The sequence below is a fragment of the Hermetia illucens genome, chromosome 3 (assembly GCF_905115235.1).
Source record: "Hermetia illucens chromosome 3, iHerIll2.2.curated.20191125, whole genome shotgun sequence".
Classification (NCBI taxonomy): Eukaryota; Metazoa; Arthropoda; class Insecta; order Diptera; family Stratiomyidae; genus Hermetia; species Hermetia illucens.
In genome coordinates this window covers 141,353,771-141,381,132 of record NC_051851.1, presented here as the reverse complement: position 1 = coordinate 141,381,132, position 27,362 = coordinate 141,353,771, and the positions used below count along the sequence as shown (strand labels likewise).

The 27,362-nt window shown below is 40.7% G+C and overlaps 2 protein-coding genes across 3 annotated transcripts in view; both read left to right on the top strand.

Moving 5' to 3' along the window:
* The window catches only part of LOC119650776 (probable serine/threonine-protein kinase DDB_G0282963), a 220,328-nt gene that overhangs the window by 126,603 nt on the left and 66,363 nt on the right, over positions 1 to 27,362 (top strand). For both annotated transcript variants that reach the window (XM_038053884.1, XM_038053883.1), the window contains one exon: positions 14,653 to 14,696. The gene's annotated coding sequence lies outside the window, so the exon portion shown is untranslated. The remainder of the gene's footprint in view (positions 1 to 14,652; positions 14,697 to 27,362) is intronic.
* On the top strand, positions 21,668 to 22,480 carry LOC119652168 (ATP-dependent DNA helicase pif1-like). Its single transcript, XM_038056114.1, has 2 exons — positions 21,668 to 21,950; positions 22,038 to 22,480. Exons 1-2 carry the CDS (start codon positions 21,668 to 21,670, stop codon positions 22,478 to 22,480), a joined length of 726 nt encoding a protein of 241 aa, XP_037912042.1.

Genomic DNA, 27,362 nt, shown 5'->3' with positions numbered 1-27,362 from the left:
CGAGGCTGTATCCTGGGTTCGGGAACACGTTAATATTTTCCGAGAAAGTGTTGTCAGTGCTTCGATCAAACCCCCTACTAGGAAAGCTGGTCTGGAAAGGTGCAGAAATCTCGTTTTTACCCTCTCCCGTCTACTATTTTGATGGCAAAAACACTCAGTGGTTACCGTGTGGGTGTTGAGATAGGATCCGATAGGAGAGCTATCGATGTTAGAATACAGCAGATGTTTCACAGGGTTTGTGCTTATCGTGTAATAGATCACGGTGTCACCCTGTGATCCTTATTAGGATTTGACCACCAATTAAAGCATGCCACATCTACTTTATATTTCATGTATTCCATGGTCGAACTGCAAAAGGTAATGAAATCGCCGTTCCGTAATAACAGCTCGATACAGAACAGATAAAGAACCTCTTCATTACTTACTTATTATATTACAGTGACTGGATCCCGGTCGCCTTCACGGACCTACTCGATCTGAGATCATTGCGAAAACTGGTAACCAAGAGTCGATCAGAAGATTCAGTTCCGCGTTATTGTTTTGAGTGTCCGAAGAGATCCACATAAAAAATTCAGCTGGAACGTGGACGCGACTCACTAAGGCAGGACATTACTCAAATCAGTGCCAATGTCAAGAGACGAGTGAAGAATAAAATACAAAGTGCTTAGCCGCACTATGCTATCCAAAGTGAGACACTCGTACTAGAAATTCTGGAATGGTAGTGAAAGTCACTCCAGACGCATTCAGAATGCAACGCACACGAAGAACCAGCGTATTTTTTTCAGATTACTCAAAGAATTGCAACAGAGCATTCAGACAGTGGTTTTCGGTAACGGAAGCAAAAGAAAATTGAGGTATACTTTGAAGGTTACCCGCCCAGCATGCTGAATGGATAACCGCTGAAGGCATCCACGATCTTACTATGCCAGGCATGAATTTTGCAGATGTCACCGAAGAGAAGGTTCGACTGGCCATAAACAGCTAGAAGGATTGAAGGGGCCCTGGTCTAGATTGGGTGCAGTATTTTTGGTACAAAAGTTCACTAGGATGTACGGTCAATTGGCGCATGACATAAATTAGGTGATTAGACGGCTGAAGGAATTTCCACCCTTCCTCACTGCGGGGAATACCTACCTTATCCTTAAAAACGGTGCAGAACCCCGTAGATACAAGACGTACTACTTATTTACTAATTCATATCGTCCAGTATTAGTGAAAGTGTGAATGCGCACCTCGAGACTAGCAACATTCTGGTCGAGGAACAGAAGGGCTGCCGAGTCGGATCAAGGTTTTGCAAAGAGCAACACATTATCGATATGAAGCGCAGGCAGTGCTCGATATTTTCACTTATAGTATGTATTGGGTTCGGTAAATTGTAACTGATCACCATGCAAAGGGGCTGTTAGCTGAGAAGACGCGTTGTTCTGCGTCTATTATTGATGTTACTATCGTCCATAGTAGCAAGATCGAACGGAAATACATGGGGAAGAGAGTGAACTTTGAGCCCCTGACTCAGAAAATCAGAGAAATCTTGTGCGAGTGGTTGTAGTTTCTATAATGCTGTCACCTTCAGGTTTAGTGCCTATATTCGCTACAGCTCTCTAGATGTCCTGGAACTCTCACACACTCTGGTTCAAACCATACCGGAATACAATATTCTGCAAACGTGCACAACGTTGTTGATGAATTGTCGACGGATTCTCTTACTGACCTAGAATCAGACGCCACTACCAGAGCCCATATATATTTCCTAAGGTAAGTAGGATCTAGTCGGTAAGCTGTCAGACTCCCCCCCCCCCCATTACTGGCTAGTTTATTAAAGGGTAAACGCGCTCTACACTCATGTGAAAATATAATTTCGACTGTTCTTTTAAAAACTCAGTCCACGAGTTAGGAGTTAAGTAAATTCAGTGGAGTATGCCAAAGACTAAATAGCCAACTGAAGTTTAATAAATGGCATAAGAAACGTTTCCTCAATCATTTTGAAATATTGGTTTGCTCCAAACATTTGAACTTGATTATGACCAAAGCATCTACTGTTGCTGTAGTAACATTTCAATGAACAATCGCACTATCAATCTCTTTGAAGGCGAACGCAACTAACATAAATTCAAGAAAGCTTCCTTTTGAAATTTCCGATTTGATTTGAGTACAATATTGATATATCAAAGACATCTTACAACCCTGACAAATAGCACTCTTTTCACTTTTTGTGGATGTTCACTGGGTAATGTTAATACCGAAGTACAACCTGTCGAACATACGTGCTACATCATCATTACTAATTGTTATAATGCATTGTCGAACGTAACCTTCATCACAGCTGAACAAGAAGATTCACTTGACGATAACACACACACTTACCCGCTTAGCAATCGATGCAATAAAAAAGATAAAAGCCATTTAGTATTTTCAATAAGTTTTGAAAAGTACAAACTATTCAGGGGCCGACTGGACTGTTCGAACCATTCCAACAGAAGACCAAAGTTTATGAATAGAAATCGTGATTAATAGAAATTGGAATGTCTAGTTAGCAACCAACTTTTAAAAAAAAGTAAAAACGAAAAGAACATAAAAAGTAGAGCACGTTTTTTCCATTCCAATAATTGAGAGAGATTCCAATGTCAGGATGAGGGAAAAAAGTCAGTAAGTAGTAACCAAGGGAGGAGCAACGAAATTGATTTTAATGCAACTTTGCTATGAAGTTTTCATGTTTTTTCCTTGATGTCGCGACTAGAAGATACAAGATACCAGCCATTGAACTTTAAACGACATTGAAACAAGTTTTGTTGGGTTACTTGAATTGTCCGGTATGTGAGATAGGTATGACGTTATAATTTTTGATAGAGTGCAATCTAAGGTGATCGCGGTGATAGTCAAATATGTGCGTGTTTTCAACGAGAGGGTTATTGTGTCCGGAATGAATTTAAGATTTAGTGTAGGTGAGTGCTAGTTTGTGCATCCTACAACTCCTCGGTGCTTCTCGACAGTAATCACATTTGACTGATGAACATCTTGAAGTACTTTTGAATCCATCATCATTATTCACTATACTCATATGACAAACTGCCTGTGATATGTTACGAAGTCTTTACAATACTTTGCTTTCTTGTTTATCTCATATTGCAAGGATAGTTTTCTAATAACGTCATCTTTTGTGTCAACTACTTCCTGGATCATACATTGGGCGGTGTTATTAAGAACATTTTCTAATGGCTCCATATCCAATTTATCATTTGCTGAAGGTTTACAGCTAAATATTTTATTATATGAAGGTGGGTACAATATGTTCGGCGAAAAGATGCCTGAGCGGAAACACAATTGACCTTTCTATACATCTTTTATAAAATTGGTTTCCCTCATAAATGCGCATTCACTTGGTAATATCGGTTTACCATAGTATTTATAAGGACAAACAGCTTTCATAACAACTAGTACTATTAAAGATTCTTTCTTATTATAGCGAAATTTAATTCAGGAGATATATCATTTTCATTCAGAATTACATGTGATTTTTGTTTAAAAAAAGATACAAAAAGAATTGTTGAGATCGAAAGTGACTAAGATGGCCCTTAAGTGGATCTGGTCGTCATATATTAGTTCCTGTGAATTATACTTTTTTTAATGCATTTTTTTAGTTGTTAAGGCTATTTCTCATATTACTCGACATTTGAAGCCAAAACTATGAAATCAAAATTATTTTGAGATGTCAAAATTTGAAGAGTGACAAAAAAATATAGAATTATCAACAGTTCTCTATAGAATTATGTACAGTCTCTCAAAAGCTCCGATTGTATATAGCGCTGGATTGCTTTAATTTGCAATCATCGGGGGCTCCTAACCTGCTTTTGAGTTGGTGCATCATACTCGATGGCACAATGCCGATGTTCAAACCTTTCATCATTCTTTTAAACTTAGACGAAACCGTTGATTGTGTGAACCCTATTCTTCTTTTCCCTTCCAAACTATTGGCGAGGGATGTCAGTGTCCGTATTTCTTGCAGTTTCGCTTTCTCCCCATGAGACTTTGAATAGTCGATGGTTGGAAGCCGTTCTTTACTTCGGCGTCGATGATATACTCCTTCTCTTTATTAAATCTTTCAGCACTGACGAGCACGGTGAACATTTTGAAGATCATTGATTGGAAAGGCGGCCATTTTACGTGAATGGGAGCGGTTCAATTTTTCCAGAATCGTTCTGTGTGTGTGTTGAGTTTCTATAAATATCAAAGAGATCCTCTGTTCCTTCTAATGATCCTTAAAACTAGAGACAGAAGTTCTCCATCACCTCTTATTTCCATTGCAAATCTTATGTTCTCCAGTACCTTATTCAGGACCTCCGACATCTCCAGATTTAAAGGAGCCGGCCTTTCGAATGTAGATCAGTCTCAGTCCTATCCATGAATATGTTACTCAAAAAGGTTCCCGTTGCAACCCTTCTGTTACCTTTATGGAACTTCCTTCTAAAAGTCAGGTAGCTCTCTCTCTCTGTTTCTCTGTCATGTATATCCCCGCAAGTTTCGTGAGCATCCCGGATTCTCGTTTCTATGTCAACGATGTCGGATTTTTTCTTACTAGTTATTCCTCTAGATAAAAAAGTGCCTCTTTCACAAGAATGCTTGGAGACACGTCCGGTGTCGTGAATTGCACTTCTTCCAGTTTCTTGATGAAATCCTCTCTATTCGTGACGGTTTTTCCACCAGATACTTCGCGATATTTTGTGTGGGCGAGTTTGTGGCTGCTATAATTTCCTGGAATTCGCTGTTTTAGATTATGTACTGAGAAAGGGTACATCTGGTGCTCGAAATGCTTATATACCAATAAAATAATGTATCTGGTTTTAGAAAGAAATTAATTTTTTTTATTTATTTGCCGTCAAAAGAGGAGCGGTTTAGGTTCTGGCAAAATTTTGCCCTGCCATATAATCAGGGGTTATATTCTTAGTGAATGTACTGACATTAGTGAAAACTACTTACTAGCAAGTTCAACTTACCACTGTTATAACCTCTTTGCGTTAAAAACTTTCGGAATATTATACCTCAATTCAGCCGTCATTAACACTTTTCAACTCCCTTGTCAGAAGGGAAAAAAGAGTGGAGAATACCAACCCATCATTAAAAAAGCAGCCGAACTGAGAATACCGAACCTATCTTTGTCTAAAATCAGAATACATAAGGAAGGCGAAGAGGTCGGAGAGATAATAACAACTACAACGAATTCGCCGCCCCAAAATATTGCGAAGCGGCTCCTGGAAGAAGTCAAAAGTTTAGACCTTAAAATACGAAAACGGGCAGTGGAAAACAGCAAGGAAGTCATTGCCAGACTCAACGAGGCCGGGTGGATACAAAGTGATGAAATGCTTGTATCCTTCGACGTAAAAACGAAAAAAGAAAAGGAACCACATCCTGGACAAAGTCAAGAAAATTGGAATTAACAGGAGCTTCATTGGAGATCGGATCAAAAAGAAAATACGCCGGGCTCAAGGTAACAACTCTCGACACTCCTCCAGGAGCCAAATACTGAACCGAGGCAGTGGGTAGTATTAACCTATTCTGGTCTGACGTAGAATATCAAAAGGCATCTACATAAGCGTGAATTCTTCTGAGGTACCGGATACAATCAGTCAAGGATTCAAATCAGTGTACCGAAAAAAGCCGTATTTATAAGATTTCCTGCCCAGATTGCGAGATGATTTATGTAGGGCAAACAGAACGGCTAGTCCACACCAGAGTGATTAGAGACAACCCGCACATAAAGTCCGCGGCTGCAAGGACACCATTGCCGTTGGACAATACCAATATTTTGAAAGAAATGAACGATGCTAGGAAGGTAGACTCCAACGAGAGTTTCCCCATTTCGGAAACTCCCCTGGAAAAAAGACTAAAGAAGGACATGGGCAACAATTTTTTTACCTTGGTGAAACTTTTATGAAAAACTGGAAATAAGCATTATTAAGATATATGTAATAACTACAGGAATAGAAGATGAATGACTGAAGAAGGGGACAGTTGATCCGCGAAATACAGGAATAAAGGAAAATATCTTCAAAGTCAAATCTCTCTCTTGTCAGAAACATTCTGGAATATTGCTGTGTAGTCTTGACACCCTTCTGTAACCGTGGTTGTCGCGCTTTAAAACGTGTGGACTATCCTTCACGGACTTATTTCACGTCAATAAACCAACAACCGACTCTTTGAAATCCGTCATGAAATGGTGTAAATTACCAGTAAATCATCCCCACCTGACACTCATTTGACTGAGGTAGAGACCAGGTCTAAAAAGAATGACTTCATTGCTTTTATGAAGGGTGATAAACGAGAAGCAACTGTAATCCAATAAAAAGAGATCTACGTCAATAAAATGGCTGATTTACTTACTTGATTTACTTTACTTGGAAGTATCCCGTAACTCCTTCTATAGTCTACAGTGGACAAAGTTAGGATATTATAAATTGCAGGAGTTTAGGAACGTAGTTTTTGTAGATCCACAAATTGACTTGAAATGGCTCTATTTACAAGTGGCATCGAGCATGTTAAGAGCGGTAACGCCTGTGCTACTTCTGCTATATGAGATTTCTAACATATTATCAACGGAACTTCGAAAATTTTTAAGAGAAGGAAATGCTCTTTAAAAATTCTAAGAAGTTCAGAAGAAAATTAAGTTGAAACCAGAGAATTTTTGAGAGCAGGATGTGGCAAGCTTCTTTAAAAAGATGCTCTTGAAAGAAACCATCCGGATCATAAGAACACTAATTCGGCTTCATAAAGCGGAGTTACCGCTAACAGCGCTCTCTCCTTTTCTTTAGGCAAACTTTAAAATCACGTGCACTGTGCTCACCAAGTCTACTGGTTCAGATCAACATTGAAAATTTTAAAGGGAAATTCCTCCTTCTCACCGATAAAAGTGAGCAAAGTATTTCCGATATGTTGACGATATGTTTAATATTTGGTACCATGTCCAAGGAAAAATTAGATGTACAATAAAAAGAGAGGACAATGGGAAACTTCTATTCTTTGACGATATGCTCGAGAAGCAGGAGGGAACAAGTGAATTATGCAGACCCTTTAAGTTGTTAACCATTAGGACAGAGCTGTCCATTCACTGTCAAATAATTAGCAAACTTTGACCATTTTGACCCGCCCACATTAACGACCAGCCCGACTATAGTGCTTGGTCACATACGCTTGTGTGCCTCTGCGTTGCGAAATGTGGGTAAGCTTCTCTAGAACTACAAGTTATTGTCAAATATTTGCCACCTTTGGTCGGATTCTCTTAAAATTGAAATCAGCATTGTTACGAACACAAAACTGACTGATTCGATACTCAATTGCTTCAATTTAGAGGGGGAATATTCACGACGGACAAATCCTGACTTCAAACATCTTCTTGTTTCTGAAGTTATAGAAGGGTGACCTATCAGGTTTCCGCTGTATCCTTAATATATAGAAATGCTTCTTGTAATGCCCCATGTTCTAGCGACATACAATGGATCTCTACATTTCCATTGCCGGCATTTTATTCCTTTCGCATAGTTCAGGATTTTTTTAAAGATTTTGTTTGTCCCGGATTCCTACTTTCCCTAGGTAGGTAGGTATCAGTGGCCGCTCCGAGGAGCCCAAGTAGCGCTTTGGTGCACCGTTTTGATGTCACAAACTCCTAAGACCGTTACTGCTGTTATGGGAGCAGGGAGGCTTGGATCTTCAGAGCCAGCCCGCAGCATTCACGAAGGAAAGCAGCTCTCCCACTCTGCAGCTAGAAATCTCTCTGAGGCCCCCAAAGAATGGTTTACCCAGTGTCCGTAGCACGACTCTAGCTGGAGCTGGGCAATCGCAGAGAAAGTGCACCTTCGGCAATGCGAATTTTAGGTTATGACGAGCCTGGGTCAATGCCCCGTGCAGACTGCCGCAATCTTGAATGCCTCCCCCCCTGCCTTGAATTGCTCGCCTGGCCAATCCGTCAGCCCGTTCATTCCCCTCTATGTTCCTAACCCCGGAAGCCAGGAGACGGTGACCTTGAGCTTGCCGCCCAGACGGTTGAGCGCGTCTTTGCGCTGCCCCACCAGCCTGGAAGATGTTGTCGCTGAGTACAAGGCCTTGATGGCCGCTTGGCTGTCGGTCAGCATGGCTATGTTATGCTTGGGGCTCGAATCTCGCTCCAGCCATCGACAGATTTCCAATATCGCCAGTACTTCCACCTGGAATACACTGACGAAACCTGCCCCCGAGCCTGTGTCATTAAATTGTAAAAAACAGGATTTATGATATATTCAATTTTGACCTCAGCGTGGAGATGATTTTTTTTTCATCTCTTTTAGGACCGTTCCCAGGTACAAGCTTTTTCGTAATGCATTTCCTTGAGGGTAAGTAGATACTGGTCCCATGACACTATGACATGAAAATTGACTAGGCCAAATATATCAATTTTGCTTCCATAAGCCTCACTCCTCCCTCCTCAAGCCTCCTGTCCCTCCATGACGTGCCATCTAATATAGCGAATTTTCTGACTAGTTTTTTCGATAGGACTTTAGTCCTTTAGATCTCGGTATATCTAACTTTCTTTGCTCTGCTGTATTGGATAAAACTTGGCGATTGGAGAGGAATTGCGGGATAAGGTCGATACTGAAACATTTTCCAATACAAATTCAAAACTGGCTACCGGTGGAAAAGTTACATAATCGACTTAAAAGAAATTTGAAATAAATCTTCAAATTGCTACACAACAAACGATAAATAAAAACAAATATAAATACAGAACTTCAAGCACCCTTCAATCTACTATTGAATAACGAAATAATATCTGTTCAAGCACATTTTCTCTCTCCAGCGACATACCAACGTGTAGATGCGTAGGTGGCTTCTTAGAAACATCTAAATATTCGCAATCATTTTTCTCTTCCTAATTGAATGTTCCAAAAATATCTGATTACGAAATCACATTATAACTTCATCAACTCCCAATTCAATAATTTCTTTTACGTCAACAAGAAGCTGTTACTGTTTCCTATTATGTGGCTTTAAACATTGTACTCGTTCCGTTACCACGCTTAAATCCACATATTTCAGCGTTAGTGGTTTGCCAAGTTGGACTATTCTTTCTCTAGTTGGCCGATCACTTGGTGATTTGAGATGAAATCGAAAGTGAACTTTTGAATAAATCATTAGAGTTGATAGGAAATTGGCACCCACTTTGACTAATTTGATTGAATGATTAGCAGAAGTTAAGGTTTGGGTGGAAGGAGGAGTTGGGATGACTTTTGTGGATGTTAGGCCAGCTCTACATGATGAAAATTACATAGGATTTATTAAAGTTGACGGTACTGCGGGTGAGTGTCATATATGTGAAATCGTCATTTTGTCGGGATATCTTCACAAAAGAACGAGAAGCTTCTATACCGCCTCAGCAGTTTCTCGTCCTTTTGTGATTACAGATGAATATTAATTTTAGTGTTGCAATATTTTAGAAATTTAGGATTTCAACATTATACTTACAATAGATTTAATTGTGGTCAACCTTAGATCAGACTACATTTTGGATTTGGGGAGCATTTTTAAAGGGTAACGCAATGCTATAAACGATGAAGTTCCAAGTTGAAACACCCTGTCCAAACTAATTAGAATAGAAAGAAGATTGTCTGTTATGGACTACATTTTATAATTCTATCGCATAAATAGTATTGAGGAGACCATTTGTTATCTTCTTTAGCGCATGATCGGCATTCATTCCTAGCACTTATTAATTTTGCTATCTATACAAAACGGTGCGACCTCAAAGGATACAATAGTTCAATGATCACACTTGCCATCGGTTCTATTCGTAGAAGCAGAAGATACGTGTCTCCTAAATCCAACCCGAGCTGCTTCCAAAGATCGCGTACCGTTCAGCATTTTTTATTAATTCCCTTCTGTATCCCATTGGAAGTTTGGAAGTTCCACTTCTTGTGAATGAAATAGTTAACCACCATTCATGCCAACACAGGCCGCACCTTCGAACAAAAACCAAACGTATCGGCAATCATCTAATGGAGTAAAGCTTTGGGCTTAACGGTCATTCCGCGAAATTCCTTTTTGCATTACCCTGCAATTCCAGCGTTAATCTACATGTTTTGGCAATCAAATAACTGGGAAATGCCAGACAGGGATGGATCTTGAAGTCTAGATGAATTGCACGCACGTTGAGTACGATATTTGAGGGGGATTTGCGTGATGTTCGCTTTTTAAAAAAACAGCCGCTGAATAATACGGGTACGTATGGAATAACACCTCAAAAGTCTGCCTGACAAAGAAGTTGCTCCGGCATCAACAGTGAGTTTATCAGGAGTGATTTACATAAGAGGTGCATTCCAGAGAAACTGATGATTGCTATCAGACCAGCAAAATGTGCTGCATTGAGGTAAAATCTCCATATAATTTGATGTTCTAAACGAGTTATGGATCTTGCCCATATACTCTGCATTTGGATAAGAAAAAAGGAATAACCATACCAAAAATAAATTGGACCAAAGTTCTCAGTCTGGCAGTTTATCATGATCTTCATAACCTTTCTAAGACACAGTACATCGAGGGCGTCAAACAGTTGCAGTGCAAAATCGGGAAACGCCGGTAATAAGGATCCGGGATTTTGAGAATTCCAAATATGTCTATCCAGCATTTAAAACCAGGACCAACTGATTCATAAGCACTTAAGGATCATAAACGGTGCAAATAGTGGTTGCCTTCCAATGCAAAAGACAGAACCCTCCCCATTAGTGATCACTTCAGCGAGAATCACAATAGAAATGGTCCCTCCCATAGGCATATTAACTGAAAAGTGAATGCAAATCAGAGCCTCGTTTTCGGCTGTTATCATGGGAGTTTCTTCTAAGGATGGCAAATGGAAGTTCCTGATGACAAAAATACTAGATAGTGAACCGAAGTCAAAATTTAATAATTAAGGCTCTCAGCAGACAATACCAGCGATAAGTTCCGGCAACCGGCCTAAGTTCACTATTGTAAACGAAACACTCGTGATGTTGGATCCACAGCCTGCGTAGGAAGGCCGTTGACATCATCCATGGGCCTTTTGAATAGAACCAGAGCATAGATCTAAGATGTCGAGGAGTAAAATGCATGAGCGCCAGGAATGATAAATTCAAAGATGTAGAGGGTTTCAGCTTGTTGTTTGAATCGGACTGAAGTCTGGGTTTGTTCAGTGGCACCAACCATATGATATTCGACATTTTCCTGGAAAGATCAAATTAAATCAAGAACTACATCGTTATAATGAAGAAGGATTACGGGCTTTAATCCGCAAAAATATACCAAATTGCGATGTTTTCAATGGGCTTCATAGGTCCGTGTGTAGAAAATTAAGCAAATATTGTTAGATCATCTGTGGGTTCCTACCCGTTGAGGTGCTATAGGTTAAATCCTACCTGTTAGAATCATCTCCAAAAATTTTGTTTACTTACAATTTTCTGCTATTAGATTTGTGATAGCCTAGTACTGCAAACTGCATACACTACAGGAGCCCCAACGTCAATATAAGGGGCTTCTCAAAACTTGGAACTGAGGCCTCTTTAGACCACCTAAAAGGCGGAAGTAAGACTTCAAAGATGTGTAAAGCTCCTAAATGGGAAGAGCTGGCATAGCTAGATTACCTTAGAAAGCCAGATAGTCTATTCAAGGACCCCAGAACGCTAAACGAAAACCAACATACTTATCAGCATGGAGAGTCCTGTGTGTGAGTGTGCTGTTCTTATTTTTCAAGATTTAGGACATACATTTGTAAGGCGTTTACGAGACGGGAGTGCATGTAAACATTCCAAAACTTTTTGATGGCGCCAGAGATCTTGGCATCTGTAATATTTTCGTCAAAATGATCTATATTAGGTTAGCTCAGAGACTATTAAAAGCCGAAATAAATTCTCATCGCTCCCTGGTGACAGAAGCATCGAAAGGTTGTTCCAATGGAAGTCATTTTCGGTTTCCATTTTATATATAAATAGGGGGAACTGTCAGATAAATCTGTAGTTTTGCGAAGAAATCAAATATCTGGGATTTATTCCAAAAATCAAGTGAGTCATTTGAGCTTATACGCTTTCAGCCGGACCACTGCCTTGTGATCATTAGGTTTGTACGTTTGGGTATTACAGACGCCATGAATACGCCTTCCGGCACAGCTTTAGATGCTCTATTCAATTAGCAACCTTTGGATATATACATAGCTCTTCTAGGAAAGCAGATCATAGGCAAATTTATTCAGATCGATAAGAAAATAGCGGACTTCATTGGCACAAAGTATTAGAAGAGATATTGGAAGAAGAAGTTCTTATAATGCTTTGTGATTATTGGGCCTTAATACATATGTTTGATATGAAATATAAAGTTAGCCTCTAGCGCAGAGAAAACTAGGAAGGTATATAATGCAGAGTTCTGGAATAGGCGTTTACTTTTTGGATAAAACGAGAAGTGGGCCTCCTTTAATAATAATAATCATTGGCGCAACAATCCACTACAGTACACTAAAGGATAACAGTACTCCATACGAGGCAATGTGGTCAGCATTGCGCTCGTCCAAGATTATTACCCTGATTTGACTGCAATCCCTTTCCGTTCAGTGAGTCTCCGAACTGTCTTGAATGCAACGCTACATCAGAACGTCTGGTGTAGGTAATGTTTCATTGTCTCTACTTTTTCTCTAGCCTTTATCCCGTTCGCAAGCGAGGTCGGTTTGTCGTGATGGGTTGTGCCATTTGGTTCTGTAAACCGCCTGATCTGGATGCAGTCGCAAGGCTTTTGAGTCTCCATCCAACGTATCAAGTCACCGTTATTTCGATTGGCCTTCTGACTGCTTACCATCGACTTCTATGTTTAGACCAACCTTGGCAAGTGAATTTTTGTTAACATGGCTTACATGACCATACCATCGAAGACATCTCTCGCAATTTTCCCACGACCCCGTATAGATTGCGGATATTTAATTAAGGATGTGACCATGGCGTGTTACGTCACTGGTTCAACGCAACATCTTCGTCTTCATTACCGTGAGACGCTGTTCATTATCTTTTATAGTCGACCAACACTCAGAACCATATCTAAAAGTTATTTTAGATAAGAAGTTTCTTTGGAACAAACAGCCTTGAGGGCGTTGAATAGTCTTTTCATCACTACAAAAAACGGTCAAGAGTACGAAGCTTCTTTAAATTTTTTATATCTGGATTAAATCGATCATCAATACAACTATGTTGGGTATCTAGTTATTGTGGCTTAAAGGGAAATGAAATTTTGGATACCATTAGGAAAATAGATTTCCGTTTCTCTCTTGCCGGGACCTGAACCAGTAATTGGAGCATCGATGGGTTCGTGGACCACAAGAGTGAAAGGAAGTTGCTTCCCAAGTGGTTCGGTCCGTCATCAAGTCGATGTGGACACAGGACTTCCTGCATCATCATCAAAAAATTCACATTGCCCTAGTTTAGGTCTGAACATACTGCGGATTTCATTTCAATATAATTCTTACTCATGTAAATGTGTAAATGGAGTCATTGCCACCTGTCGCCACTTTCGGTCACGCTGCTCCCAGGGCAGAGGTGAGACAGTGATGAGCTGCCCTGGACGAAACCGTCAGTCATCCTTCTGTGGAAAGGGATGAAAATTTAAACATAACACATCGAATCTAGATGCTAATGGCAGAAAGGAACGAGATGGATGGATAACATGGTACTAGTCTGAAGGAAAGTCTCTCCTCGTTGTTTGTACTCTTATACCGTAAGGATCTAAGAAACATCCTCTCTTCTTCGGTTCTTTCTTGCTGCTGTAGCCTCCTTGGGAACTTCCGAAAAATTATTAATTAAACTAATAGGCCATTTGGAATTCGGCTTACTATCACTACATTTGCTGATGTATCGCTTATGAAGTAAAAAGAAAGCACCTACTTGGAAACTATGTTAACTTTCCCTGATGGGAGACTATTTCTTATAATAAAATTTTAACCGACATGGCATTTGCAGGGATTAAATGCTAATCTTAGCATATAATTCCGTGAAATTATTCAAAACAATAATTTCCTACATCAAAACATTTCCTAAATAAATTCACTCATGTATGACCCACAATACCAACTGCGAAAATGGTATTGCAAGACAGCGCAACGAATTAAAATGTTAATCAAAAAAATATATGCATTGTGCTGGCCACTATTCAAATATATGAATATATCCATGCACCGTACGACGAGCGTAGGTGAAAGTTTTAATTCAATTACACACTCTGACAAAATTATGAAATTCAGCGAAGGTGGTAACCGCTGATGGTCAATAAACATTTTTCTCCAAGAGAATGTACACGCGAACACCATAAGAAAGTGAAACATAAAGAATTTTGGAAATTTAAAGGCAAAAAATGCAGATACTGTACCTACGCGCTTTGTCGTGGTTTTCTTTAAGTGGATTCGCCGGTCATTTTTACTGGACCGCAAATAACCACGGCTGGTCATGTTTCTTAATTTGGTTCTATGAATAAGTAATGAATGCTTAATGACTAATTATAAAAAAATATCTTGGGTTATTGGGAAATTTTCCATAGCTTAGTCAATAATTATAATTACTAATAATTATTCAACAAAAACGCATCCAAGTACATATAATTGAGATTAATGTAGTTTTTCTTTCTTGACAGGCCTTTCCGGGACGATGTTTTCTAAATCGTAAAAGCAGAAAATTGTAAGTACACTTTCATTGTGGGAAAGGTTTTTTCTCGACAGCATTTCCCCTTACGAACTATAAAGAATAGAAGATGCTTTTTTTGGTTGAAGCTCTTACATTATGTGCCGAAAGTTGGTACCGTCAACACTACATAAATGCAGAACGGAAATTGGTACTTGCAATTTTAAGGTTTTGTATGAAACAAAACCTTATTAGAACCGAGTCGACGTCTGTTTGTCGGTTTTTTTTGTAAGGAGGTGGAAATCTTCAAAACACTGTGGCCTGAGTTGGCATTTTTACCCACTAAAACCACCCCTCCACTCCTCCTCTGCCCCGCGGAACCACCATAAATTATTGTACCAGGAGGAGGAGTTAGGTCACTTTAGCTATTTCTCCGCTCTTTTATGCGCGGCGTTCGTAACCGCACCTTCCTCACCTCTTTGGTTTTGCGCAATTTGCCCTGGATTGATACGATCATTCAGTTGATCGCATCCCAATCCTTCTGCGATGTTAGCATTGTCCTCACCGCATTTTCTGGTATGAGTGCTTCACCTAAAGTTTCCTCTAGATTTCTCCTCTCGTTTCTGAATCTCGGACACTGGAAGAATACGTGCTCTGGGACTCCCTCGCAATTCGGACAATTGGCCGAATCGTCCAATTCAAACCTGTAGAGGTACTGGCTATATCTCCCATGGTCCGTCAGAAATTGGGTGAGATTATAATTAGTCTCCCCATGTTGTCTCTCCAGCCTTGCTTGATGGATGGTAGGAATCTGCCTGTGTGTCCACGGACCCTTTCCCGCGTGGCTGACCCATTGTACTTGCCGCCCTTATCTAACGGAATATTCCGGATTAGTTAACGTACCGTAGGATTTCCGTTAGTGGATGTGATGCTACCCTTCGCAACTGGAGAACATCGGCACCCAAGATCTGATGCCTGATGCGTCCATAGGCGGGGCATTCAAACAGGAAATGCTCCGTAGATTCCGCTTCCTCATTACAGGAGGGAGGAGGAATAATTCCTATTCTGAACATATCCTCAGCTAGTCAATTATGGCCTGTCAGAATGCCTACAATACTTCTGCAAGTCCTCCTGCTTTTCAACAGGATAAACTTTACGGTGCGCATGTTCGGCTCTGACAGGAAAAGGGAGGCAAAGTCCATCCAGTTTTCTCCTTTTTGTGAATAATATGGTTGTGGTTTTATTTGGATTAACTGAAAGGCCATGTCTGAGGTACCAACTGTCATTCAAATCAACGGCACGTTGTAAATTTCTACACACTGCTCCAAAATCCCGAACAGCAAGCACAGCCACGTTATCAGCATAAGCTTGAGCGTGTATTGGCAAATTTTGCAATTCACATAGTAGTGAGTTGATCAGCATACCCCACAGAAGTGGCGAAAGCAGACCTCCTCAGATAGCAATCGACACCCACCTCAGCGCATAGCATTCTCTGCCTTAGCATAGCATGGATCCACTTAATTAAAGTATCATCAACACCATGCGCTCTGCCGGTATTATAAAGTTTTTGCAAAGGCGCACAGTCAAAAGCCCCTTCAATTTCAACGAACATCCACATTGCGTACTCACCGTTAAAAGTTGCATCCTCTATCTTTGTAACCAAAGAATGACGGGCAGACTCACAGTACTTTCCACGCTGGTAAACATGTTGGTTTTTTTTAAGTGGGTGCGACCTAAGTGCATTTCCACGAATGTGGCGCTCCACCAGTCCAGCTCATGAAAGTACCGTTAGGTGTTCTAAGAGAGACCAACTTGGCCGATTCATCCCGTTTTGAGGACTCTGCACAACCTTGAAGTCTCCCTTTCGCCTCCCAGTTCCTCACAGTACACTCTAAAGGAGTCGAATTTCGAACACCTTACAAGCCTCTTATATTCACGCTATGAGTACCTGAAATTTAACCAGTCTTCGTTCTTATTACTTTTGCAAGCACGGTTCAGAAGTCGCCTGGTTGATTTCCTGAGTTTTTGCACTTCCCGGTTCCACGAAGGAACCGTTTTACAGCTTTGGCCCCGGGAAATAAGACAAGCCTCTTTATAGTGCTCTAAAAGTGTGCAGTTCAGAGTTTCCAATTCATCTTCCACCGCCAAAGGAGTCTTTAGTCGCCTAGGGAACTGTACTGTGCTGTACTATTAGACTGACTTCAGATTGTATATATTCGTCATCTCATCCGCCAAGATGTTAATTGGCATTATTCCGGAGATAACGAATGCAGCCTCGCCTGAGACGGTTCTGAAGGCAGAACACACCCTTAGGGCTGTCCTCCTATTGACCGCATTTAGTTTATGAGCAGTACATGATATGCGAAATGCATTTCCCCAAATTTGGGTGGCATTAAGCAAGATCGAACTCCCCCCCCTGAAAACAAGTAACCTACAAGTATACCGGGGCCCTCCCACCTTCGGCATTATTCTTGCCAGGGTCATACTCATCGGGGATCCCGTCTCACAAGCAAATTGCATTTGTTGTTCAAAACTTATCTTTGCATCTATCATGACTCCCAAGTATTTGATGGTCGGCTTGGAAATGATAATGTGATTGCCGATTCTAATTCGGGTGTAATTTCGCTTCCGGGGCTTTGTGCTAAATGCTTCTGTTTTTTTCTCCGCAAATGCCAGTGCAGCGCTCTCTAACCAAGCCTTAACAGCACTGATTGTTTCCCAAGAGTGTAACTCAGCATCCTCTTGTTATTTTGCGACTGCAACCAATGCTACATCATCGGATAACCCACCACCGTGGCCTCCTTCGGACCCGGGAAGCTAAGTACATCATTGTATATGGTGTTCCAAAGTAGTGAGCCGAGTTTGGAGCCCTGTGGGACACTCGCGGAGACAACCTACTCCTTGGGTCCACCATCGGTGTCATACTAGAGCGTCCGTACTCGCAGGTAGCGCAGGTAGCTGCGAGGTAGGTGAGAACACCAATCGTAACCAGGTACGCCGAAATAAATGCATTCTTCACGTCAAGCGTCATCACCACGCAATATTTGCTGGTACTGCCCCTTCCGTGAATTGCATTTTCGGCTAAGCCAGTAACCACTTTGATGGCATCAATGGTTGATCTGGCTTTACGGAACCCATATTGCCGATCTGAGAGGTCTCCCTGGCTTTCGACGATCGGGAGTAATCTACTGTAAATTACTCGCTCTAACATTTTCCCCATAGTGTCTAGAAGACATATGGGTCTGCAAGAGGATGGTCCACTTGGAGGCTTCTGCCGCTTCCATGCTACAGGGAATCCCCCGGACATGCACGCTTCGAACAATTCAGCGAGCATGTCCGGCCTAGATTTTACGACGAACTTAAGGGCTCCGTTCGGTATGGAAATAACCCCTGGATGATTTTCAACAAGAGAACAGGGCGCGTGATCTGTGAGGATGACCATCCAAAAACAATTCTATAGACGTTCCCTACGGATTTATATCCGCTTCCGAGCAGAGCGCCTTAAGCCTTACTACGATGAATGACAATATTGAGGTTTTTGCGGACTACCTTATAATTATGCTCCTTTTGTTCTTGATCTGGCTCGGTGGCAAGCTGATCGAATCTAGCCAATTCACTATTCCATCAGTAATTGGGTCTTCTACTGGTGAATGAACACTTCCTAGACATGGATGTGTCACACGCCTTGGCGATGCATTGTGTGACATGGAGAACTTTCTCCGTGGGACCATCTGTTTTAGTAAGTTGGCCTAGTCGTACTTCCAAGAAGCATCCCTCGTCCAATGCTTTTACAGACCAGCCTGATGCCCTTCTCGGCTTTAGGTATCATGTTTCCCAGGTCTGTGACTTTCTCCTCAGTTCAAAGATGATTGCCTGGTGATCGCTGCTGGTGTAGTCCTCGCTAACGTACTAGTGCAGGGCTGACAAAAGCCAGGCCAACGATTGAGGAAGACCGTCTTTGCTCCCATCACCTTCATTGGCTAAAATTAAACCCAGCTGTACAAAAGCCTCTAATGGACTTCGGCTCATTATGCTACTTTCCCTGCTTCCCCACTCGAGGGCCCAAGCGGTGTAATCACCTTTGGACTTCGTCCCCTTGCATCAAGAACGAAGTTGTCTAAGATGTCTTCAAATTCAAATAATGTAAGACTGGGTGGGGCGTAGCAGCTGAACAGGTACACACCGCTTATTTTCGCCCACATGAAACCACTGGCCGACTAACTCATGGATCTTTGTATAGCTTGGCGACCGCATGCTCATATCGCAGCTCCATCAGTCAAATCTGTGGCCCATACACCACCGTCATGGTTTCTGTAGGCTTCATTTATGATGGCAATTTCCATCTAAGATTCATAAATGGTTTACTCAAGTAAGTCCTGAACGACCCTGCAATAATTGAGGTTTATTTGAATAAACCTTATTTTTTTTATTGCAATCAACGCCTTTCTGAATTCCGGGCATTTACCACTTCTGCGATATGCCGGTTATTTCTTCCTTCCTGTCCTTCACGCAATGGGCATTTGGAGTCCCTATTGCACTCCTTGGCAATATGTCCTTTTTCCCCACACTGTATCGATCGGATCGATTAATGCCGCTGGTGCATGGCATTGCAAAGTGTCCAAACATGAGGCACCCCTTTAATGAAACCTGCTCACGCCGGCGGCAGACAACCCATCCAATTGGAGCCGTTCCGGCCGACAATAATTTCTGCCCTGCCTCCACTGGTTGTCGCATTTTAGTCGTTTGAGTATTACCACAGGCTTTTCTCAAGCTTACTGTGGATCCTTCTTCCAGTTTCTCCATCTTGAATTATTCTTTTATGGCAGTGCATATTTCTCTTCTCTGGATGTCTCTTCGTCCAGATCCTTGCAATGTATGTAGATCTCATGGTTTTGGGCCCGAACATTCACAGTTCTTCACTTGGGTGCGAAAGCCATCGGTTTTCCCTAAGCTGGATTTTTTTAGCTCAAACATGAGATTGCCTTTCTGGGTTCTTCGGATCTTGCTGATATTTCGACCCAGATCTTTTAATTTGGGCTACGATTTCCTCTTTATTAAAATCGCCGCGTAAGACAAATTTCCCTTAGTGGAGATAACCAGTGCTTTTGACGATTGAATACGTCCTTTTGCGTTGTGCTCCGCCTTTTTATTAACGACCTACGTCCATCCACCATTTTCGTTTCCTTTAGGTTTCCCTTCGGTTGTTGACGCTTAGGGCACAGGCTCTTTACCTTCCGTGCTTTTATTCCCGTTCTTTGGAACTGCTTGTGTATTTTTTTTTGGCTCTTAGGCTAATTCTTTTCATTGCTGGCAGGTCGCTAACACTACGGTTCGGTGTCACTTGGCTGCTGAAATGGCGGGTTTCGACTTTTCCTTGGGACCTCTTTCCTCCTCCTGCGACCTATTATAGAGGACCCTAATCGCTCTCGCCATATTTTAATAGCTTGGTGGACGTTGCGCTTGTCCTTGATGAACTTGAACAGATCAATTATTTTTGCTCCAAGCTGCTTGAAAGGTAGCTCCTCCGGGTCAGGGCTTTGTTCTCTGGCCGAATTGCTCCTTCGAAACGCACCTTCTCCCGTTGCATTTAACGTGCTTTCCTGCGTTTTGTATTTTGCCATTTTAGGCGGTGGAGATCGGGGTGGAGATTGGGTGGAGATCGAAGAGTTGAGGAGCTCTCTGTCTGTCTGTCTGTCACACCGGAAACGGCTGGACCGATTGGTGAGAGCACGGGGTCTTTTGTTCCCTTTACATACAGCAAGTGGCGCCATTTTGTGTGAAGTTTAAGAGACCTCCCTATTCATGTGAATGGAGGGTGCAATTTTTTTTTCACAGAATATGGCCATTTGGGTATCTGGTAAAAAATGAAAAAATATGAAGATATATTTTCGGTTTTTAACCATATACGAAAGTTTTTTACATAAGATTTGCAAAACCTTTATACCCGAAGCGCCAGCTTCCGGTATTCCGACTTTCGAATCTTTGTCAAAATTGATTGAAGTATCTTCCCCTTATGTTCTATTCTCTGCAGGGAGATGAATCTATCTTAATATATATAAATCTCGTGTCACAATGTTTGTCCTCAATGGACTCCTAAACCACTTAACCGATTATAATAAAATTCGCACACCATGTGCAGTTCGATCCAACTTGAGAGATAGGATAGTTTAAATCTCAAATTATAGTCGCAATTTTAATTTATTGCTAATTATTTGTCTGTTATTATTTGACAGTCACAATTATCTGTTAACTCCAAATGATTCTAACAGATGTCGATACTTTTCGACTGGGTTGAGTAAGTAATCAATAGATGGCGCTGCTATGGTAAATCTACGAACGTGTCATATAAGCTATATTTTAATAGCATAATTACCACGTGTTGTTGACGCTATAAAATTAATTAAATTTATTTTGTAGTGAACGAAATACCGTATAATTCAATTATTTCCACTTTTTAAATTTTTGGTGTTAGCATAGCCGGCCACGTGTTACTTAGACTGAAGTGTAAATTGAATTCATATTATAATGAACAAGGCGGTTTTTTTTTCTTGGATGCACCCGGTGGAACCGGTAAGACATTTTTAATATCGTTGATTCTTGCCAAAATACGGTCGCAACAAAAAATCGCATTAGCAGTAGCATCGTCAGGCATTGCGGCTACTTTACTGGATGGTGGGCGAACTGCACATTCAACATTCAAGCTGCCATTGGACGTTCATAATAAACCAGATGCAATGTGTAAAATCAAAAAGAATAGTGGAATAGCTGCAGTGTTGCGGAAGAGTTCTATAATAATTTGGGATGAGTGCACAATGGCACACAAATATTCACTTGAAGCATTAAACAGAACTATGCAAGATTTAAACAGCAATAATTAACTTTTCGGTGGTGCTATCTTACTTTTGTCTGGTGACTTCCGGCAGACCTTACCGGTTATACCTCGCTCTACTTTCGCGGATGAGGTTAATGCATGTTTGAAACAATCATTCTTATGGCGAAGTGTTGAAACACTTCTATTGACCATAAATATGCGAGTGCAATTGCAAAATGATCCATCAGCACAAATATTTTCCGAACAACTACTAGATATTGGGAACGGTAAAATAGAACTGCAACCAAATACGCAATGCATTAAACTACCAGACAGTTTTTGCACTGTTGTTCAGGATAAAAATGAATTGATTCAGAGTATTTTCCCGGATATACAGAATAACTATTTGAATCATGAATGGCTTAGTCAACGGGCGATTTTGGCAGCCAAAAACGTTGATGTTGACGAAATTAACTTCCAGATACAACAGTTGCTACCAGGTGATCTGATGTCTTTTAAATCAATCGATACTGTTGTTGATGAAAATGAAAGTGTAAATTTTCCGATTGAATTTTTAAATTCATTAGATAACCCTGGAATGCCACCACATAATCTTCGATTAAAGATTGGTTCCCCTATTATTCTCCTCCGTAATTTGAATCCACCTCAATTCTGTAACGGTACGCGTTTGGTCATCAAAAAGATCACCGGAAACATTCTTGAAGCAACCATTTTGGCTGGGAAGTTTAAAGGAAAAGTGGTCCTGCTGCCACGTATTCCGATGATACCATCAGATTCTACCATACCCTTCAAAAGGCTACAGTTTCCAATTCGTTTTGCTTTCGCCATGTCTATAAATAAATCTCAAGGTCAAACAATGTCCATTTGTGGTTTAGATTTGGAAAATCCATGTTTTTCTCATGGGCAACTATATGTTGCGTGTTCACGTGTTGGGAAACCGTCGAATCTATTTGTGTTAGCTAAAGACAGGTTAACCAAAAACATTGTGCACCGATTGGTGTTAAATTAAATTGAAATTGAAAGTATTTATAATTCAAAAAAATAGATATTAATGTTTAAAAGTTTAAGACTGTCTGCCTTGCCTACCTCATTCATGAGTTTAAGCGTCACATGTTATTTACTGTATTATACTGTAATATACTTATATTTGTTATAAAATTAAATGGAAATAATAAATCTGATAAATTTTTATTTTGTACCTATTGATTTCTGCTTAATATCAAGTGTAAGAACATTGTAATTAATTGTGTTCAACGTACTTCCCCTTCAAATCTCAATCCAGTGAATTTGTATACCAACATCAACATTTTCGTCTTTGTTCGTAAATAATTTCATTGTACTAAAGGGTTATAGTAGTAGAAAGTCAAATAAGGAGATCACCATATTTTTTTACAAATTCCATCTGTGTGAAAAAGCATAGTGGACTCCGTGACTGATGTTCTCTTATTGTTCCTCTTAGATTGTTTACTATAATGTAATATAACAAAAACTTTAGCCACAGCAACGCGTGGCCGGGTCAGCTAGTTATATTATAAGATCTGACCTGAAATTCTTGCTTCTAGTGGTTACTTTGGGTTTGTAGGCCCTAACTCTATACATGCCATTAATCCAACAATCCCCTTATTAGTAGATAGTTATAAAGTTCAAATACCAACTCATTTCCCACCTCACAAATCGACTTCACCGATCAAAAAGGAAATCAGAGCAAAACAAATAACAAGAAAAGCTCACGAAGCGTGTAACCGGCATCACGTGTTTACAAAACCGAGCAACCAGAAAACTCTGACTTCTAATAGTAATCGATTCCACTTTCTCATTCCATAAAGATATTGTAATAGATACCCGCGTATTATTCGAACATTAATTAGTATTCTTTCAAGAAAAGATAGTTGCTAAGTTTGCCTGTAACTACCGCGGAGGTCGGCGTTCTACTTTTGAAAAAATGTAATTTTTCCAGCTCAATAATTTCATAATGTAATTCTGTTGTACACATGCTTATAGTTTTGAAGCGTGAAAGCACGCGAAGTGCAAAAGCGGTGGTACAGCACAGTAACTCATTGACACACTTAAAACTTAGTTGGAGTCAATTTTAGATTTAGTTAGACTTCTTAGAAAAGATAATAGATACGGAGTATCTACTTACGGGGACGTGAATGGTTCGTGTGCATGCTTTCAAATAATAGTAAGAGCTATTTGGCACGCTTTGAATGATGTATGGAAACATTCTCTAAGATGAATCTGTGGGAAAAAAGTTACAAGTAACAATGAGTGAAAAATATTCATTTGGAAATTTTCTCAATGTAACAAATTGTTGAGAAAATCCCATTGTTTCGTTCCAGGTATTCCTACGCCATTTTTGAATCAGCTCACTAATGAAGAATTCCGAAGGGTTTTTAGATTCCCTGAAGTAATTAGTCTCGATTTCCATTCTAATTTTGGTGCCAAATTATGTTTTATTTTTCACCCTTCATAATTTCAGTAGCAAAATGCACCTTCTAGTTTTCTTCGCTGAATTTGTTTTTGTTTATTTTACTGTTTATTATTGTATCTTCTAAATTTTTGTTGAAAAAGTCGTGAGCCTGAGAGCGCGAGAATTAGAATTGTTGGTAAATTGCATCAATTCCGTATTGTTTGAATTTTTCCCAAACCCGTACCTTACAGACCACACGCATAATGGAGGCAAACCCTGCCACGAATATTACTAATTCGTCGGCATACGTCACCACGTTCAACCCGCTTCTGTCCAATATCGGTACAATGCCATCCGTCGCTATCAACCAGATCATCGCAGATATGGATCACTTTTGGGTGTCTCTTTGCGTACTACTCTGGTCAAATAGAAACCTCCCGGTTCAGTTTGAATAACCTTTTTCTTAGCGTGGATACTACCCCCTTCACCCTTATTTTAGCTAGAGCCCCAATGATGGTAGTACCAACGTTGTTGAATGCTTCCTCTATCCGGGAACGCAGCAAAGGTATGTTGCTTATAATGTAACGACCGCTCAACCATGCTAAATACATCGTCCTAAAGAGCGCTTTCTATGGAGGCGTGCTAAGATTTGGAGAAGGACGAATTTCCAAGATCATCCTTAAGTGGATGTCCAGGGCGCGCTCTAGGATCTTCAACACAAAAGAGGTGAGGCTAATTGCCTGAAAGTCCTTCGTAAATTGTTTCTGGATCTGGTATTACGCCATCCGGCCCCGGAGATTTATATGGGTAGAAGCAGTTTATATCCCAGTAGATTTTATCCTTGGTAATTACTAATTCGATAATTTTACATAACTCGCGCTGTTTAACCTCCAAGCGGGAATCTAACTAACAGTCGTCCAGTCCCATGATTTCATCAGAAGATTGATCCGCCCTTGAGGCCTTTGACTTCGTGAGTTAGAACTTTTTGAGACTCGCTGTTGACATTAATATTCTAACTATAGTCTAACCATAAACGCTTTCCAGCAGTCTTACAGCTGTTCAGGCAATCTTTGTATTCCTGCCAGTATTTGTACTTCAAGACTTTCCTGGTCAGCTTGTTGACATTGGACAGATTTTCATTCCGCTACGGTGACATTGTCCTTTTGCTATTGATAAATTGACCAAATTTTCTTCAGTCGATCCTCCTGGGATTTACTATAGGGTATCCATCTCTACGGTAAATTTTAGACAAAATAGCATCAAACTGCGATTTGTGAAGGATTTCTCCTCTTCTTCCAGTTCTTCAGAGTTCCTTGTGCTGCGGAATAAATTGTAATAATTATTTTGGAGCGTTTTGTTGGTTTGGCCTCCTCCAATTTAGGGTTCGAGTACCAATGTGCCACTCTTAGAATGATCTTTCTGCCTGGGGTCAGTCCCTTTTCAACCGTTGAACTTAATATCCACCAAGAATTCGTTGGTGATGTCGGCTTTAGTGCAGGTTGCCTTTTGTTTTGGTTCACCGCACTTTGTAGTTTGCCCTTTCCATTTCTGCAGAGTAGAACGAATTGATTATTCACCTTGAGTTCGTCTTCTTTGTTCGTCATGAAGTCGTTCATTGGGAAGCCGCAATTTTTAAAAGGCAAAAATTGGATCCATGAAGATCTGCGGTAACCAAATGTTGTGATTTGCGCTGTTTTTGAGATCAACTGCTCTTGAAGGAAGTAGGTTTCCCCTTCTGCTGGTTCCCAGGCGTGTGTTATTGTATTCCGCGACAATCACTTAGTATTTAACAAAACCCTTTTCATGCTGGACGTCGATAGTACCAGCATTTATATTTTTCGTACTCTTGTTCAAAATGTGGATGGCCCCTTGGTACTGACTCTTAAGCAGGACTGCGGGGTACTTCTGCTTCTTCGCTCACTTCCGGTAAGAGGAAGAAGAATGCCGGCTCTTGCTTCTTACAGGATCTCGACGTAGACGCTTTCGGAATAGGTGTTCCGTAGCTCATACTCGCTATGTCCAGACTGGGAATTACTAGTCCGCCTGCCGCCAAATTCCCTGTGGTGACTGTTGTTGGTTCGATCATTGTATTACTACGATGAGTATACTCTCCTGTTTGGATGTAAGCAGTTCGTCGTCCGATGATACGCTTGGTATCCGCACCTCTTCTTCTTACATCATCAGATGTTTATTGTTTTTTATTTATAGTCCATGTTTTGGTTCCATTAGTAATTCGGGAAAAATGTCGATTCTGGATTGACTGGCTCGCAGGGCAAAAGTTGTTATTTAAACTGAAGGTACCTAATATATTCTAATCCGCATACGAGGGACTAAGTTCACCTTTAGTTTGGGGTCTTATTAGCACTTTTGCCTGTGCAGGGAGGGCGGCCCAGTGCTGCTGCTTCTGTTCATTTCTCGCCAGGTCCTCCTGCCCCCAGCATGTTCAGCAAGCAAACGGACCCTCGCAAAATGGGGGCAGGGGCGTTATCCAAATCAAATTCTCCATGATGATAGCCACCTTTTTTGTGATAAAATTCTAAACAGCTGGAGGCATCTTCAAGGTTATTGTAAAAGCCAAGGATCGCGATGTCCTCCTCCGCGATGTTAACTGGCAATTCGGAAGCATATATCACATACAGTAATGACCCTAAGTCGCTTCCCCGGGGGCACCTGCTTTGATAGGACAATTTTTGGGTAGGCAGCTTTTTGTTTCAGGCGAAGAGACCGACATCTTATATTGGACTTCGTATATATCAGATATGTTTCCGATGGAAGTTTTCTAATCTTGAACAATGATCTCTTGTGCCATACGGTGTGGAAAGTCTAGCAAAACCGATAAAGACGCCGGAGCAATATTTCTTTTCGAGTAAGGCTTGCTTTACTGCCGAAACTATTCTGTTGTGTCATGTGTTCCTCCAGAAACCGAGTTCAGGGATCGTTCTGCCATAGGATCTTTGATATTAATTAAGCTTCAACGCTAATTGTAACTGGGATTTTTCACATAAATAAATAACCGATACTTTCCTCTCCGTTGAAGATTTTAATTAAGCACTTGGCATGGAAAGGGATTTCTTCGACCATTTTGTTTCTAATTCCGTTGGGTCCACATGCTTTTCCAGGATTAGGCATTTAGACAGTTCATTTCAGCAGATTCAAATAAACATTTGGGAACCTCATCTCTATTTTTTACGGGATTGAATATAAAAAAATTTTCCTGAAGAGTCACGAACGCTTAGATGTATGAGTGGTAAATGTTGCTTGGGTTTTTTTAGGGTCCCACAAGCTTTCCAAAGAGAATGGTCGGTGTCCGATTTCGAAGTTTAACCTTTGAAGCAGCTTGTCTACCCTGTTTGATTTTATCGTTTATAAGAGTTCAGTTTCTAGCCTTGGAGAACGATATGTTTTCTATACCCATCCTATTTAGGATATGTATTGAGGACATGTACCTATGGGCTACTCTTTGATGGGCACAGCCGTGCAC

Coding starts and splice junctions, on each gene's coding strand:
- LOC119652168 (XM_038056114.1), top strand. CDS start 21,668: ATGCGAGTGCAATTGCAAAATGATCCATCAGCACAAATATTTTCCGAA. Junction 21,951..22,037: donor GATACAACAGTTGCTACCAG/GTGATCTGATGT, acceptor TAAATTCATTAG/ATAACCCTGGAATGCCACCA.